This window comes from Carcharodon carcharias, chromosome 15 (genome assembly GCF_017639515.1).
Source record: "Carcharodon carcharias isolate sCarCar2 chromosome 15, sCarCar2.pri, whole genome shotgun sequence".
In the NCBI taxonomy this organism is placed as follows: Eukaryota; Metazoa; Chordata; class Chondrichthyes; order Lamniformes; family Lamnidae; genus Carcharodon; species Carcharodon carcharias.
In genome coordinates this window covers 129,234,923-129,252,377 of record NC_054481.1, presented here as the reverse complement: position 1 = coordinate 129,252,377, position 17,455 = coordinate 129,234,923, and the positions used below count along the sequence as shown (strand labels likewise).

At 43.5% G+C, this 17,455-nt stretch overlaps 1 protein-coding gene across 6 annotated transcripts in view; it reads right to left on the bottom strand.

The window, feature by feature from the left end:
• The window catches only part of LOC121287926 (tumor necrosis factor receptor superfamily member 14-like), a 49,254-nt gene extending 34,070 nt beyond the window's left edge, over positions 1-15,184 (bottom strand). The window contains exons 1-4 of one of the 6 annotated variants that reach the window (XM_041206025.1): positions 14,888-15,184; positions 9,029-9,247; positions 5,560-5,662; positions 3,257-3,382 (exon numbers count right to left, since the gene is read on the bottom strand). In XM_041206025.1, the coding sequence (XP_041061959.1) occupies positions 3,257-3,382; positions 5,560-5,662; positions 9,029-9,085 (286 nt within the window). In that variant the 5' untranslated portion in view covers positions 9,086-9,247; positions 14,888-15,184. Of the gene's footprint in view, positions 1-3,256; positions 3,383-5,559; positions 5,663-9,028; positions 9,248-9,652; positions 10,873-14,350; positions 14,521-14,887 lie in introns of those variants that run through there. The other 5 variants (XM_041206020.1, XM_041206024.1, XM_041206022.1 and 2 more) reach the window with 5 other exon arrangements.
• Between the last annotated feature and the right edge of the window lie 2,271 nt (positions 15,185-17,455).

The following is a 17,455-nucleotide window of genomic DNA, read 5'->3' as shown; positions in this document are numbered from 1 at the left end:
ATCCAGGCTATCTACACACTCTTCCCTAGACAAATCGACTGCTATGTCCTTCTCTTTGGTGAATACCGATGAGAAGTACTCATTTAGTATCTCTCCCATTTCTTCTGGCTCCGCACAGACTCCCACTTCTGTCCCTGAGTGGGCCTACCCTTTCCCTGGCTACCTTCTTGCTTTTTACATATGTATAAAAGGCCTTGGGATTTTCCTTAATCCTGGTGGCCAGTGACTTTTCATGAGACCTTTTAGCCCTCCTGACTCCTTGCTTAAGTTTCTTCCTACTTTCTTTATATTCTCCACGGGCTTCATCTGTTCCCAGCCTTCCAGCCCTTACGAATGCTTCCCTTTTCTTTTGGACTAATCTCACAATAACCTTTGTTATCAAAGATTCCTGAAACTTGCCATGCTTATCCTTCATCCTAGCAGGAACATGCGGGTCCTGAATTCTTATCAACTGATGTTTGAAAGCCCCCCACATGTCAGTTGTTGATTCGCCCTCAAACATCCGCCTCCAGTCTAGATTCCTCAGTTCCTGCCTAATATTGTCATAATTAGCCTTTCCCCAATTAAGCACCTTAACCCAAGGATTCCTGTTATCCTTATCCACCAGTACCTTGAAACTTACTGAATTATGGTCACTTTTCCCAAAATGCTTCCCTACTGAAACTTCGACCACCTGGCCAGGTTCATTCCCTAATTTTGTCCCTAGTATTGCCCCTTCCCTAGTTGGACTATCTACATAATGTCTCAGGAAGCCCTCCTGGATGCACCTTACAAATTCTGCACCATCCAAACCCCTAGCACTAAGTGATTCCCTGTCAATGTAGGGAAAGTTAAAATCACCCACCACAACAATCTTATTGCTTTTACATCTTTCCAAAATCTGCGTACATAACTGTTCCTGAATCTCACGCCGGCAATTGGGAGGCCTATAGTAAACCCCTAACATTGTGATTGCACCCTTCCTATTCCGGAGCTCTACCCATATTGCCTCGCAACGTGAGCCCACTGAGGTGTCCTTCTGTCATACAGCTGTGACAAGCTGTGCAACTCCCCCACCTCTTCTACATCCCTCTCTATCCTGCCTGAAACATCTAAATCCTAGAACGTTTATCTGCCAATCCTGTCCACCCTTCAACCAAGTCTCTGTAATAGCAATAACATCATAGTCCCATGTACTAATCCAAGATCTAAGCTCATCTGCCTTGCCTGTTATACTTCTCGCATTGAAACAAATGCATTTAAGACCCCCAGTCCCACTGTGTTCAGTAATTTCTCCCTGCCTACCCTTCCTCTTAGTCCTACTGGCCATATTAACTGGTTTCCAGTCATTTATTTCACCTGCTGACCTATTGTTCTGGTTCCCATCCCCCCTGCCATACTAGTTTAAACCCTCCCGAGTGACACTATCAAACCTCGCAGCCAGGATATTGGTGCCCCTCTGGTTTAGATGCAACCTGTCCTTCTTGTACAAGTCCCACCTGCCCCAGAAGAGATCCCACTGATCCAGATATTGGAAACCCTCCCTCCTACACCATCTGTTCAGCCACATGTTCAGCTGCACTATCTTCCTATTTATAGCCTCACTGGCACGTGGCACAGGGAGTAATCCTGAGATTACAACCCTAGAGGTCCTGTTTTTTATCTTTCTGCCTAACTCCCTGAACTCCCGCTGCAGGACCTCGTTACTCTTCCTGCCTATGTCATTAGTACCAATGTGTACCACGACCTCTGGCTGTTCTCCCTCCCCCTTCAGGATGTCCCGTACCCGATCAGAAACATCCTGGACCCTGGCACCAGGGAGGCAACATACCATCCTGGTGTCTCTTTCACAACCACAGAAGCGCCTATCTGAGCCCCCTATGACAATTGCTCTTCTGTGCTTTGACCCCCACTGCTGAACAACAGAGACAGCTGTGGTGCCATTGCTCTGGCTACTGCTGTTGTTTTTCCCTGATAGGCCACCCCCTCCAACAGTATCCAAAATGGTATACCTGTTAGAGAGGGGGACAGCCACAGGGGATCTCTGCACTGACTGCCTGCCCCTTCTAGCGGTCACCCATCTATCTGTCTGTACCTTGGGTGTGATCACGTTTCCAAAATTCCTGTCAATGACACTTTCCGCCACCTGAATGCTCCTAAGTGCATCAACTGCTGCTCCAACCGATCCTGTGAGGAGCTGCAATTGAGTCCATTTCCTGCAGATGTAGTTGTCCGGGACACTTGAAGCGTCACAGATTTCCCACATCCCACAGGTGAAGCATTTCACCCAGCAGAAGAGGACTTGGCTGTCATGGCCCCTTCCTCTCAATAGGTTGTTTCCTTTATGAATAGTGACTATTTGGGTGACGGTCAGGAGAGTCAATGGCAACGGCGCAACCACATACCAGCATAGGTCAGCATTCTTGGGAAAGGAGACGACAGATAAAGTGTGCTTGTCTAACAGGCAATGTGATAAATGTAACTGACATTTAACCTGATCACACCAAACTCCAAAACAAGGTTCTGGTCACAGGAAATTCGACATCAGATTTGAAGTTGAACTGTACGATTTCATCATTGATATAGTCAGAAACTCCCTCTCCAACAGCACTGTGGGTGTACATACACCACAGGGACTGCAGCAGTTTCAAGAAGGCAGTTCACCCTATCTTCTCAATGGCAATTAGGGATGGGCAATAAATGCTGGACTAGCCAGTGAAGTCCACGTCCCATAATTGAATAAAAAATAAATTATGAATCTGTAGCTCACCAACAAGGTCCAGGAATATTATTTGAATAAAATTTGTGGTACTATAGAACTGTGCAAGTAAAGGCTTCCGGCACTGTCTATCCCCTGTGAATAAATGTATCTGTTAGCATCATCCGGAGCAGCGCTGCATGCGTGAAATTTTCCATTGTTTGTTCAAGAGCAGTGAGAGCAAACCCAGTTAAGGAAAATCTTGAACAATGATGTTTTGCTAAACCATTGCATTTTTAACCAATTGCTCAATAACTGTTCCTAAGAAAATACTCAATCTACAAAACTGATTAGAACATAAGAAATAGGAGCAGGAGGCCATACCGTCTCAAGAACGTGCTCTACAATTCAATGAGATCAAAGCTGATCTGATCTTGGCCTCAACTCCACTTTCCAGCCTGTTCCCCATAACCCTTGGCTCCCTATAGTTCAAAAATATGTCTATCTGTGCCTTGAATATATTTAACCAGTCAGCCTCCACAACACTCTGGGTAAAATAAATGTGACTGTGATGTTTACCTTGATCACAAGCTGCACATTTAAAACATTTCTCTAACCCATTAGGATGGTCGATATATTCTCCAGTTGTACATGGTTTACATACTGTACCAAAATCCGTTGTGCAATGATTGAGCACTATAGTGCCTGCAAAACAAAATCATATGTGTAAGACAGATGCGAAATTACAAAACTTATATTGCTCCCAGAAAACTGTTGACAGAAAGGATTCTGCTGCAAAAAGCTATGAAATTGAAATGAGAACCTTTATTATTTTTAGACAGCAATCACAGAAGTTCAGAAAAAACAGGGAAATTATAGTGTAATCAAGGGGTCTACTCAAGAAAGGGCATGAAGTTTGGGTACTTACCCATTAGATATCAGGAGTAAGTGAAGTTTTAATAATGTAATATATCTTTAAACTGTTGCTGCAATTCCATATTCTTTGGGTGCTTTTCCATACTTGTTAAGAGTCTCCATAGTCTTCAGGGAGTTGTCTGGCTGGTACTGAAGTACTTTATGATGACTTTAATGGCTTGTGCACAAACTAATTTCACCCAGACATGGGTGACTTCGTTGGGCTTCCTCTTGGAATTGTGCACGACTGCAAAATGTTAGAGGCCATGCAGAGCAGGATGAGCTGCTAGCAGAGGGAGGAGGAGGAGGGCTAGAAGACATCTCAGCAGAAGGCCATATCTGCAGAGGTTCTTTAGGGAATAGATTTAATGCAGAACAGATATCTGGTACGCTGTGAACCCTTGGAAGCCTCTTTCACTTTGGTATTAAGAGTCATGATGGCAGCAGGCCGAGCTTCCATCTCAGCAAGCTGAGTTTGAATAACAACAGTCTCAGCTTCCACTGCAGCACTCCAGAGAGTGAATGTATGCTGCTTGTGCTGTAATGAACGCCCAGACACCAGCCGTCAAATGCAGCATATTTGCTGGTTCCACATGTTTGTTAAGGTGCCCATCCATTACACCTTAGAAATTGTGAGTTCCAAGCTCTGTGGAATGCCCTGTGTCAAGTTGGTGCTGGGCTCCTTCATACTACTTAACACAGAATGCAGGTTTTCCTGCAGGTAGCCTGAACTAGCTAAAGTCCTCACCTGAGTCCTCTGCTGTAGAAGTAGTGTGTAACTTTATAGCATTTGAAGATGTACTTGCTAACCTTGACAACTTGTGAGAGAACATTACACTTCTTCCTGCACTGCATCCAGGTCCTTGGGACTAGATTCCTGGCATTGACCTCGTCTGTTCCCTTTTGTCACTGCTTTCTGAGCATGTACCTGGAAGGCTTCCGGCACCTTCCCCACCCCCCCTTTTAGGGTACAGAACTCCTCTTTTTTCTTTCATCTCTTCCACCAAGACCTCCAATACAGCATCTGAAAGCCTTGGTCCATGCTCTCTCCTCTTGCCAGCCATTGTTGATTCTGACATCGTGCAATATTTAGAATGATTGCAGCACCACCAGCAAGTACAATGCCCTTCCCCTTTAACAGGTGCAGTCCAGGTACCAACACTATTGACCCTTCTGTTGGTGTGTGCAGCCATTGAACAGTGTGGGGAGTGTTGGCTGCACGCAGAAAGCATTGGAAGGCATAGGCAGCACAGATTTAGCATTTTGCCTGGCTTTCAAATAATGGGCATGGTTTAATTGTGTATCACACTCCCTGTGCCCTTCTTTAGAGGTTATCCAATTTAGCCTCCTGCGTGTTTCAGTGAGGATTCTTCAATCTGATTGGTTGACCCTTGTGTTTTTTTCTCCTACTCAGACGCCTGATTACAGCAACCCTCTGCTCAAAGGACTGCAAAAACTTTGATGCAGCTGTCAGCGAGGTGAACGGCTCATTGAAAAACATGGAGTAGCCAATATATTTACAGGAATATTGAAACGTGAAACCCCAGTCAGCATTTTCTGCACAGCCACAGCCTAGTCTTATTTATGATTTAAGTAAGTAAACCTGAAAGTGAATATTCCAAAGTTTATTCTGGTAAAATTAGAAACAATTTTACATACAAATACCATTGGGTAGGTGTCATTGAAAAATATAATCAACAATACAACTATTAATCAGAGCTTTAAATACTGAAACAATTAATGACCTGTATACTTATGAGAAACTGAAATGTTTTACAGAAAAATTAAAACACATACCTTAATTAATATTTAAGGAGAAGGGGAAACAGACGCCACATATCTCATACAATAGGCAACTGACACTGATAAAAGAACAATTATTCATGTAGCACTTTCAAAAGTTAAAGAAAATGACCACATTTTTTGTGGGGTAATGACAATTGTTTAAAATAGAGGCCATCACTTACCTGGTGAACACATCGAGCAGCACTGTCCATTAATGGTATACTCGCCTTGGCCACAACAGACCACGACTTGTAGGTAATGAACCAATAGGAGGATGAAACAAATCTGAAAAAAAGTGAATTGTCATGCACTTTCATTGCTATATTTTACTTTGTGTCCGTTTCCCCCTTCAACAACAACTTATATTTATTTAACACTTTTAACATAATAACATGGTCTCAAAGCGCATTATAGAAGTTTTATAAAATAAAATATGACACTGGGCCACATAAGGAGATAATATGGTAGATAACCAAAAGCTTAGTCAACGAGGTAGATTTTAAGGAGCATCTTAAAGGAGGAAAAGAAAGGTCGAGAGAGTTAGAGGTTTAGTGAGGGAATTCCAGTGCTTAGGGCCTTGCCAACTGAAGGCATGGTCACCGATGATGGAGTGATTAGCTTTTCAGTTAGATACTGATCTTCCTTCAGTAGATGAGCTGTGGAATTCTCCATAACCATCAAAGTTGACCATCAGTGAGAATTAAACACTTTCAGTCAGAAGATTCATCCCAGCTGATTTTTATTATGAAGTGCTTGGAAGAAAAGCCTAACAGAGCATACTGTGATGTTTATATGTGATTACAACGATGGGATAGGGAACAATAACCTTGAGAAGGAAGGAAAAAGTGATTTATGCTACTGGAAAAAGCTTTCTTAATGAATTACTGGACAGACAACACAGTATGGAATCTTTTTTAAAAACATGTTTTACATTGTTCTACAGGCTCTGCACTGACAGTTAAAAGAAGGCACAGATACTCTGTTATTACTAAAAGAATAAAGACCTTTTCACGCAGATGGTCAGGAAAACCTACTGGATATTCAACAAGATCTGAACAATTTAAGTAGTTTATAAATATTTTTTGTAAATAAAACACTTTTGTGCTTGGCGATAAAGTGTATTTTATAAGTACATAGACAATTCCTATTAATTCATCGTCATTTTATTCAAATTACTGGATTTATTTGTATGTTTTAAACCCCAAATCCGTTCTGATTAAAAGAAAATTTCATAGAAATGGAATATTTTAGGTGTAAAAATTGGCTCACTGATAAGTCAAGAATACTAAAAAATAAAAATAAGTTTATGCATTTTAACTGTTTGTGGCAGTTCCTGAATCCTGATTGGTAGCTTTGAAGAAAAAAAATAAGCAATTTGACTTGTTAACTACTATTTCAAGATTGTTAAGTTTTCCTAACTATGTATATGCGTATGAATCTGCATGGCCAATTGAACAGGTAGTGAGTGATTACCAGGTATTTGTAGCTAGGTATAACCAGAGAATGCCCCTAGTACTGCTAGGTTGGTAACACCGTGCTATTGTCATCTATCGTGGTAAGAAAATAAATCTGCTAACCTAAGTAAAACAAAAACAGAATTACCTGGAAAAACTCAGCAGGTCTGGTAGCATCGGCGGAGAAGAAAAGAGTTGACGTTTCGAGTCCTCATGACCCTTCGACAGAACTTAAAAGTTAGGATTTATCAAACTGGGTTCCATTCTGGGATTAGCTTGTCCAGAGGTAACCTCTACTGGGATCATAACAGAATTTTTATGGTGCAGAAGGAGGCCATTTGGCCCTTCACATCTGCACAGGCTCTCCAAATGAGCATTATGACTTAGTGCCATTCTCCTGCCTATTCCCTGTACCCCTGCACATCGTTTCTATTCAAACAATCACGTAATGCCCTCTTGAATGTCTCGATTGAACTGCCTCCACCACACTTCCAGGCAGCACTCCAGACTCGAACCACTCCAGACTCGAACCACTCGTTGCATGGAAGTTTTTTTTCACATTGTTTGCATGATGGATAAATGCTATATTGACTGGCAACGCAATATTCTTGAAATATAATGAACTCTTATTAATGTAAATGAATTTCTGAAAGGAACCAGCAAGATTTATTTTCACTTTTACTGATAATAGCTTTATATTTCCAAGGAAGAAAATTCAAATTTTCTACTGCATTCGCTGCTCCCGATGCAGTCTCCTCTCCATTGGGGAGACCAAACGCAGACTGGGTGACCGTCTTGTGGAACACATTTAGTTTGTCCGGAAGCATGACCCAGACATTAGTCATGAAGCTATTAATGTATATAATATTATTGGAAAACATTTTTATTTTAAAATAGAGGTTTAGTCTGTGGGTGTGTCTTAATTTGATTAAAGCCAGCTCGTCTAGGTACTTTGATGTACACTAGTTTTGATATGTAAGAGAGATAGAGTGGATTTGCATTTTTTTGAATACAGCATTCTAGAAGTGGGGTGAATTCTGGCACCCAGCGAGCAGAGGCCAAGCAATATGTTTATGTCGCTAATAAAATTGGTACTACGAGAGGGGTTTTATTGTTCAAAGAAGCTGGTGATTCAATGAGAATTTACATTTAATGAGCTGTGCCAGGTATAACATCAGCAGTTTTGTGTGTGTAGAGCAGAGGCAATGTGAGATCAAAAGCAACTGTAAGCCTCTTAGTATCTCCACAGGAACCAAAGTGAAAAGAACCTCATTTTGAATTCGTAAGGTGAAAATACTTTGCATGGTGTCTGGTTAAGTCTATGGATTGCTAATGCCTTAATGGAGATTAGTTTGGGAATTTGTTAAAAGTTATGATCGTAGTAACTTGTAGCCATGTGTATATATTTAACTTGTGTAAATAAATTTGTGTACGTTAGTAAAATGTTTAATTTAGCTTAATATAAAACCTCTCAAACTGGTGGTATGTTTTCTGAATTTAGAGTTGCATTTCAAACATAACACTTAAAATTATAGGTTATGACAATTGTTTAAAGCTTCCCTCTGGGATTTTTTTTTAAAGAGCTCAGCTTTACCAACTGCTCGGTCATAACACCTTCCTGTCGCTTGACATTTCAACACACCATCCTGCTCTCATGCCCACATATCCGAACTTGGCCTGCTGCAATGTTCCAGTGAAGCCCAACGCAAAGTGGAGGAACAGCACCTCATCTTCCGATTAGGCACTTTACAGCCTTCCGGACTTAACATTGAGCTCAACATCTTCAGACCATGAACTCGCTCCGCTATCTTCACCCCCTTTTTAAAAAATTTATTTTTATTTTTCATCCACTTATCTTCATTTTTATTCATATATTCATTGTTTTATCCCCTTTTAAATCCTTTTTCCCCAACCACCGCCCCCTTTCCCCATCCGACCTCCAAAACAGCCATCTGTTACTTGTTCCATGTTGTTCTTTCACAGAGTGCTTACACTTGTAACTATTAACACATCCTTACCTTTATGCCACTAATAGCACCTTCTTTAGACCTTACTATTCCCTTTCTTTGTCAGTTACCCCTTCCCACCTATCACTGGCCTTCTATCCAGCTTCACCTGCCCCACCCCCCTTAAATAGTATGAATGTAATCATATTTCTACATCTCTTTAGCATTGAAGAAGGGTCATACATCCTTACCTGGTAGCATTTATGCACAAGCCAATGTTGGAGCTGCTGAAAAGTCTTGGTATTCATAACTCTTTTGAAATAAATGGATCATGGGATTTTGACCCAGCGACATTGGAAGTCCAAATTGGCCTGTCCTCTGGTTGGGTCCAGAAGGTATTGATTTAAGAAATCGAGTATGCTCTATGAACTCAACCTTGAGGCTCCCTTTGACAATTTGATTTGTCCAATCTATAAGAAGATTAAAATCATACTCAATTATTGCAATACCTTTTTTTAAACCAAACACCATAATTTCTTGATTTATACCCTGTTTTACAGTGTAGCTACTGTTCAGGGACCTATAAACAACATGCACCCAGCAATGTCTTTCCCTGAACATTTTCTTATCTCCACCCAAACTGATTCTCTATCTTGATCTTCTGAGCCAAGATCATCTCACTACTGTACTGATACGGTCCTTTATTAATAGAGCTACCTCCCTCCTTTTCCTTTCTTTATATCCTTCGAAAATATCAAATACCGTTGAATATACAGTTCCTAGCCCTGGTCACTTTGCAACCATGTCAATGAACCGTTCCACAGCTAAATAGCTTAGTGTACCCCATTATACATGGAAAGAAGCGAGAAACTCACTTTTTAGACAAAAACTCTTTTCAGAAGTTCAGGCGAAACATTACGTTGTCGCTTTTCTCTTCTCCAGATACTGTCTGATTTCATATTTTCCTTCTCTTTTACAGATTTTCAGCACCTAATGTATTTTATTTTGATATATCTTTTCCAGAATTGCACAGAGGGGACTCCAGTCACTCCTTAATTGGTAGTATTTATCCACGAGACAATGTTTTGAGCTGCTGAATAGTCTTGGTACTCATGACTATCTTCAAATGAATGGATCATGGAACAGCCCTGGGGCAGGCGTTCACAGACAAGTGCTGGCTTTGCATGCAAACTATGTATTTAAACGACAGCAACTTGCATTCATATAGTATCCTTAACATAAGGTGCATTAGAAGCATTAACAAACAAAATTTGATAACAAGCCACATAAGGAGATGTTAGGCCAGATGAGCAAAAGCTTGGTCAAAGAGGTAAGTTTTATGCAGCACCTTCAAGGAGGAAAGAGGTTTAGCGAAGGGACTGCAGCTCTAATGGACTTCGTAGCTCAAGGCAGGGCCACCAATGGTGGGGCAATTAAAATTAGGAATGGTCAAGAGACCAACATAGGCGGAGTGTAGAGATTTCAGGGGATTGTAGAAGATTACAAAGTCAGGGAGGGGCAAGGCCATGGAATAACTTGGTAACAAGTTTAAGAATTTTAGAATCAAAACATTGCTTAACTGGGAGCCAATGTAGATCAGGGTGAGCAGGACTTGGCATGAGTTAGGACATGAGCAGCAGAGTTTTGAATTACCTCATGTTTGTGGCAGATATAACTAGTTAGGCAGGCCAGAAATGCTTTGGAAAAATGAAGTTTAGAGGTAACAAAGGCATTGATGAGAGTTTCAACAGCAGATAAGCTGAAGCAAGGGCAGAGTTGGGCAACATTACAGAGATCAGGATACGCAGTCTTCCTATGGATGTGCAGTAGGAAGCTCATTTGAGGGTTGAATATAACACCAAGGTTGAGGACAGTCTGTATGAATCTCACAATTGCCAAAAGAGATGGAGTTAGTGGCAAGGCAAGACAGTTCATAACAGGGACCAAAAACAGTGGCTTCTTTCTTCTCAATATTTAATTGCAGGAAATTTCTGCTCATCCGCTACTGGATGTCAGACAAGCAATCACTGTTCAGAGACAGTGGAAGAGTCACGAAAGATGATGTTGACATACACTTGGGTATTTTCAGCTCTGGAAATTGATGCTTTTTGCTGATGAGGAACAGGACGGGGGTCAAGGATAGATCCTTGGGCGGGGGGGGGGGGGGGGGGGGGGGGGGGGGGGGGGTGGTACAAGGGATAATGGTGGAGGAGCAGGAAGAAGACCCATTGCAGGTGATTCTCTGGCTGCAAATGGATAGATAAGAATGGAATCAAGTGAGCATAGTCCTATCCAGCTGGATGACGGTAGAGAGGTGTTGCAGCAGAATTTCATGGTCAGCTGTGTCAAAAGTTGCACACAGGTCAAGAAGGACAAGGAGGGATAAGTTACCTTTGTCACAGTCAACTAGATTATCATTTGTGACTTTGGTAAGAACTATTTCAGTACTATGGCAGAATAAAAAAAACTGAGTGGAGGGATTCAAACTTCAATTTTTGAGAAAAATGAGCAGGGATTTATTTGGGAGGTCGACAATGCATGAAAGGGCTCTGGAGAGGAAAGGGAGGTTGGAGATAGAGCTATAGTTTATGGGGGAGGGGTCATGAGTGTTTTTTGAGATTTGAAGGAGGGGAACAGTACCCGAGGAGAGACTACCATTAATAATATCAGCTAACACAGGAGCCAGAAAAGAAGCTGGGTGCTCAGCAGTTTAGTGGAATTAAGATCTAAGGAACAAAAGGCCAGTCTCATCAACAAGTTGAGCTCTGAGAAAGCATGAGGGGAGATAGGAAGTAAACCAAAGAAAGACGTGAATTCAGGGTTGATGTAGTTAATAGAATTCTGCAAGGAAGCATGGATGCCAACATGTTACATCAATGGTCCCCTACACCTAGAGAAATTCTGTCACACTCTATAGTATTGTCCCTCTTTCCTATTGACAGACAACATCCGCTGGGAAGGAGATAAACTGGGAAGCTCTCTGAAACAAGGCAGCAATCAGTTGGCAATGAGTTGCCAATTAATTATGTGGCACATATCATTGATGCAGCTTGAAAGACAATTATCAAAAATAATTTAGTGACACAGACAAGTTATCTGCCAAACCTGGCTAGGGTGTTTCTGGGTTATTGAATCAGAACAAGTATTTAGCAGGACTCTAATCCTTCCGTAAGTACAACATTTTAATGCAGTCATATTGTGACAATTTCAGAAGTGAACTCATGTGACTGCCGTTGGTATCTAAACTTGTGCCAAACACCATCTGTGCAACAAATAGCATTGACCAAAATGATGATGTTAAAATTATGGAAGTTAAAGAATATTGAATAATAACCATGGATTTCACACTGTACAGAATGGTCATTTTTTTTTATTCAACAGTCTCTCTGGAAAGAATCAGTTGTCAGCTGAAATCCTGCATGGTAACTAAATCACCTAAATGCACTTACTATATTTATAATAAGCATAAGGAAACGCTACATTTCAGGAAAGATAATTTCAAAATTGTACAGCCTTTAAATTGTCTCATGGATAATGGGGTTAAAGCGTTGCGGTGCATCGACCCTCAGTATGCAAACACCAAGTGTCACTACATGCTGAGGTTCTACCTGTCCCCAGTGTTACGAAGGATGGGTCTGGCCACGCTGCCGCGGAACGCTCCCAGTAGTTGGACCGTGCCGTACCACCTGTCCCTCGTGGGAAAATTTATGCAGAAAAACACCTTTGACCACAAATCCATCAGACAGTGGTCGGCACGTAATGTCTTAAAGGCCCTGAGAGAAAAGGAGAGGGTGGATCCTGTGGGATGGTTCCCTGAGCAGACTGACAGTCATTCGGCAGAATGCCTCATCACCAGAACTTTCCAAAAGGCAACAAGACCTGGCTTGGCTGGTGGCGAGAATGGCCCTCCCTGCAAGATCCTTCCTACATGCCAGGAGTCTCACCCCCTCTGCACGTTGCCCTCAAGGTGGCTGTGGTGGGGAAGCGACCATTGTTCACCTCCTTGTAGATTGTGTCTTTGGGAAGAAGGTCTGGAGAGAGATGCAGTGGTTGCTGTCGAGGTTCATCCCGAGCAATTCTGTGACAGAGGACTCTGTGCTCTACGGGCTGTTCCCAGGGACACACACCGAGACAAACATCAACTGCAGCTGGAGGATCATCAACTTGGTGAAAGACGCTTTGGTCTGCCCGAAACTTGTTGGTTTTCCAGCGCAAAGAGTTGTCCCCGACCGAGTGTTGCAGACTGGCACATTCCAAGGTCCAGGACTACGTGCTGAAGGACACAGTTAAGCTTGGGGCAGCCGCCACAAAGGCGCAATGGGGAAGGATCGCTGTCTAAGTCCTTTCTGCCACATTGTACTGAGAGGCTGGGAACTGTAAAGAGCCCCTCCACCTGTACAGCTTAAAATGAATGTCTGTCAATGATTGTAATATTCATTGTTTGTACTGATACACCTTGTGATTCATGTTGTAAAAGTTGAACCTGATTGTATTTTTGTAATGATGATTTTGAACTGGTTCGAAATGTTTTTGAAGCTTTAAGAATAAAGTATATTTTTGCAAAAAAAAGCGTTGAATTTAATGGTCAGAACATATGGTTTGGTTCCTAGCCCTCCAGAATTGCCCTGGAGATACCAGATATTAAAAAGTGATCTCCAGGTCATTGTTGACAACAATCCAGGAGAACAAGAAATTCCCAAAAAATACAAAGTGCTGGGAAGGAGCTCTGGCAGCATCTGTAATCAGAGTTGACGTTGAGATTAAGATAGTTTCTTCAGAACTGAATTTCTATTTTTATTTCAGATTTTTGGCATTGACAGTACTTTGCTTTTACCTGAGAGTCTTCTAATAATTGGGTCAGGGCCCCTTGGCTTTCCAGTTAGAGGAGGAAGGCATTGGATACATGGACATGTCAGAAAGCCAAAAGCAGGAGTGTGGGAGTGGTGTGGTAAAAACTTCAGGAATGTGTCCAGAATTGGGGACGGCATTGAAAACTCAGAAACAGCCACCAGGGTTAAATTGGAAAGCAAAAGCAAAAACAAAAACTCAGCAGGTCTGGCAGCATCTGTGGAGAGGAGCACAGCTGACGATTTAAGTCCGCATGAGTTAGCCTTAACAAAAACAAAAACAGAATTACCTGGAAAAACTCAGCAGGTCTGGCAGCATCGGCGGAGAAGAAAAGAGTTGACGTTTCGAGTTAGCCTCCCTGACTTAACACTGAGTTCAACAACTTCAGACCATGAATTCTCTCCTCCATCCTCACCCCTTTTTTCAATATTTATTTTTATTTTTTATCCACTTATTTTTACTCGTTGTTTTATCTCCACCTCTTATCCTATTTTGGATCTATTTTCCCACCTCTGTCCTCTCCCCCCACCCGGCCGTCTGTCACTGGTTCATATTGTTTTTATCCAGGGTGCTTACCCTGGTCCTGCTATCACAACACTTTGCTTTTTAACCTTAATATAACCAACTGCACCGCCTTTAGCCAGGATCACTATCATTAACACCCCTTTGTCCTTTGGTCCTTGACATCTTTGTCAATCTCTCCTTTGCCCCCACCTATCACTGACCTTCCTGTCCAGCTTGACCTGCTCCAACTCCTTAAACAGTATAAAATTCATCACATTTTTACTTCTCTTCAGCCATGAACAAGAGTCAGACGGACTCAAAACGTTAACTCTGTTTTTCTCTACACAGTTGCTGTTAGACCTGCCGAGTTTTTCCAGCATTGTTTTTATTTAAAAAATGAACGTTGGAGCAACTGTCATTCTCGGGCTTTCAAGAAGCTTCCACCGCGGATGGGGGGGGGGGGTGGAGGGGGGTGAGCCAATTGGAAACAAAATCAAAGCTCTTTAGAATCAATTAATTCCTAATTAATTAAACTCCGATTAATAATATTGTATCCTCACGACTTTCTTCTGTTGCGGTCTCGGGTCCATCGCCACAGGCTCAAATAAAACAAACAAAAGACAATTCCTCCCCGCCCCGCCGCCGCCGCCATCTTGAGTGTTCGCAGCTCGAGCCCCGGGAATCTCCCGCCCGAACCCGGAGCCTGGAGTAACCGGGACACTCACACCCGGGACACTCTCTCAAACCCAATCACTCACCGGAGTGATCCCCATTCCACAGAGACGGGAACCCGACCCCAAACCCGGAGAAAACGCCGTTTAAAACCGTCCCTGCTCCGAGCTCCAGCCTCCAGCGTAAGATGAAGTCTACACTTTTACTTCTAGTTTCGCGAATTTAGCTCCGCCCAAATCATTACCCCAGGATTAAAGCAATCCAGTACATGGATGCACCTGGAAAAACTCAGCAGGTCTGGCAGCATCGGCGGAGAAGAAAAGAGTTGACGTTTCGAGTCCTCATGACCCTTCGACAGCACTTGCGTTCGAGTCCAAGAAAGAGCTGAAATATAAGCTGGTTTAAGGTGTGTGTGTGGGGGGCGGAGAGATAGAGAGACAAAGAGGTGGAGGGGGGGGTGGGTGTGGTTGTAGGGACAAACAAGCAGTGATAGAAACAGATCATCAAAAGATGTCAACAACAATAGTACAAAAGAACACATAGGTGTTAAAGTTAAAGAGTTGGTGATATTATCTAAATGAATGTGCTAATTAAGAATGGATGGTAGGGCACTCAAGGTATAGCTCTAGTGGGGGTGTTTTTTTATATAATGGAAATAGGTGGGAAAAGGAAAATCTTTATAATTTATTGGAAAAAAAAAGGGAAGGGGGAAACAGAAAGGGGGTGGGGATGGGGGAGGGAGCTTACGACCTAAAGTTGTTGAATTCAATATTCAGTCCGGAAGGCTGTAAAGTCCCTAGTCGGAAGATGAGGTGTTGTTCCTCCAGTTCGCGTTGGGCTTCACTGGAACAATGCAGCAAGCCAAGGACAGACATGTGGGCAAGAGAGCAGGGTGGAGTGTTGAAATGGCAAGCGACAGGGAGGTTTGGGTCATTCTTGCGGACAGACCGCAGGTGTTCTGCAAAGCGGTCGCCCAGTTTACGTTTGGTCTCTCCAATGTAGAGGAGACCACATTGGGAGCAACGGATGCAGTAGACTAAGTTGGGGGAAATGCAAGTGAAATGCTGCTTCACTTGAAAGGAGTGTTTGGGTCCTTGGACGGTGAGGAGAGAGGAAGTGAAGGGGCAGGTGTTGCATCTTTTGCGTGGGCATGGGGTGGTGCCATAGGAGGGGGTTGAGGAGTAGGGAGTGATGGAGGAGTGGACCAGGGTGTCCCGGAGGGAGCGATCCCTATGGAATGCCGATAAGGGGGGTGAAGGGAAGATGTGTTTGGTGGTGGCATCATGCTGGAGTTGGCGGAAATGGCGGAGGATGATCCTTTGAATGCGGAGGCTGGTGGGGTGATAAGTGAGGACAAGGGGGACCCTATCATGTTTCTGGGAGGGAGGAGAAGGCGTGAGGGCGGATGCGCGGGAGATGGGCCGGACACGGTTGAGGGCCCTGTCAACGACCGTGGGTGGAAAACCTCGGTTAAGGAAGAAGGAGGACATGTCAGAGGAACTGTTTTTGAATGTAGCATCATCGGAACAGATGCGACGGAGGCGAAGGAATTGAGAGAATGGGATGGAGTCCTTACAGGAAGCAGGGTGTGAGGAGCTGTAGTCGAGATAGCTGTGGGAGTCGGTGGGTTTGTAATGGATATTGGTGGACAGTCTATCACCAGAGATTGAGACAGAGAGGTCAAGGAAGGGAAGGGAAGTGTCAGAGATGGACCACGTGAAAATGATGGAGGGGTGGAGATTGGAAGGAAAATTAATAAATTTTTCCAAGTCCTGACGAGAGCATGAAGCGGCACCGAAGTAATCATCGATGTACCGGAGAAAGAGTTGTGGAAGGGGGCCGGAGTAGGACTGCAACAAGGAATGTTCCACATACCCCATAAAGAGACAGGCATAGCTGGGGCCCATGCGGGTACCCATAACCACACCTTTTATTTGGAGGAAGTGAGAGGAGTTGAAGGAGAAATTGTTCAGTGTGAGAACAAGTTCAGCCAGACGGAGGAGAGTAGTGGTGGATGGGGATTGTTCGGGCCTCTGTTCGAGGAAGAAGCTAAGGGCCCTCAGACCATCCTGGTGGGGGATGGAGGTGTAGAGGGATTGGACATCCATGGTGAAGAGTAAGCGGTTGGGGCCAGGGAACTGGAAATTGTTGATGTGACGTAAGGTGTCAGAGGAATCACGGATGTAGGTGGGAAGGGACTGGACAAGGGGAGAGAGAAGGGAGTCAAGATAACGAGAAATGAGTTCTGTGGGGCAGGAGCAAGCTGAGACGATCGGTCTACCGGGGCAGTTCTGTTTGTGGATTTTGGGTAGGAGATAGAAGCGGGCCGTCCGAGGTTGGGCGACTATCAGGTTGGAAGCTGTGGGAGGGAGATCCCCAGAGGAGATGAGGTCAGTGACAGTCCTGGAAAAAATGGCTTGATGTTCAGTGGTGGGGTCATGGTCCAGGGAGAGGTAGGAGGAAGTGTCTGCGAGTTGACGCTCAGCCTCCGCGAGGTAGAGGTCAGTGCGCCAGACAACAACAGCACCACCCTTGTCAGCGGGTTTGATGACAATGTCAGGGTTGGACCTGAGAGAATGGAGTGCAGTAAGTTCAGAGAGAGACAGGTTAGAATGGGTGAGAGGAGCAGAGAAATTGAGACGACTAATGTCGCG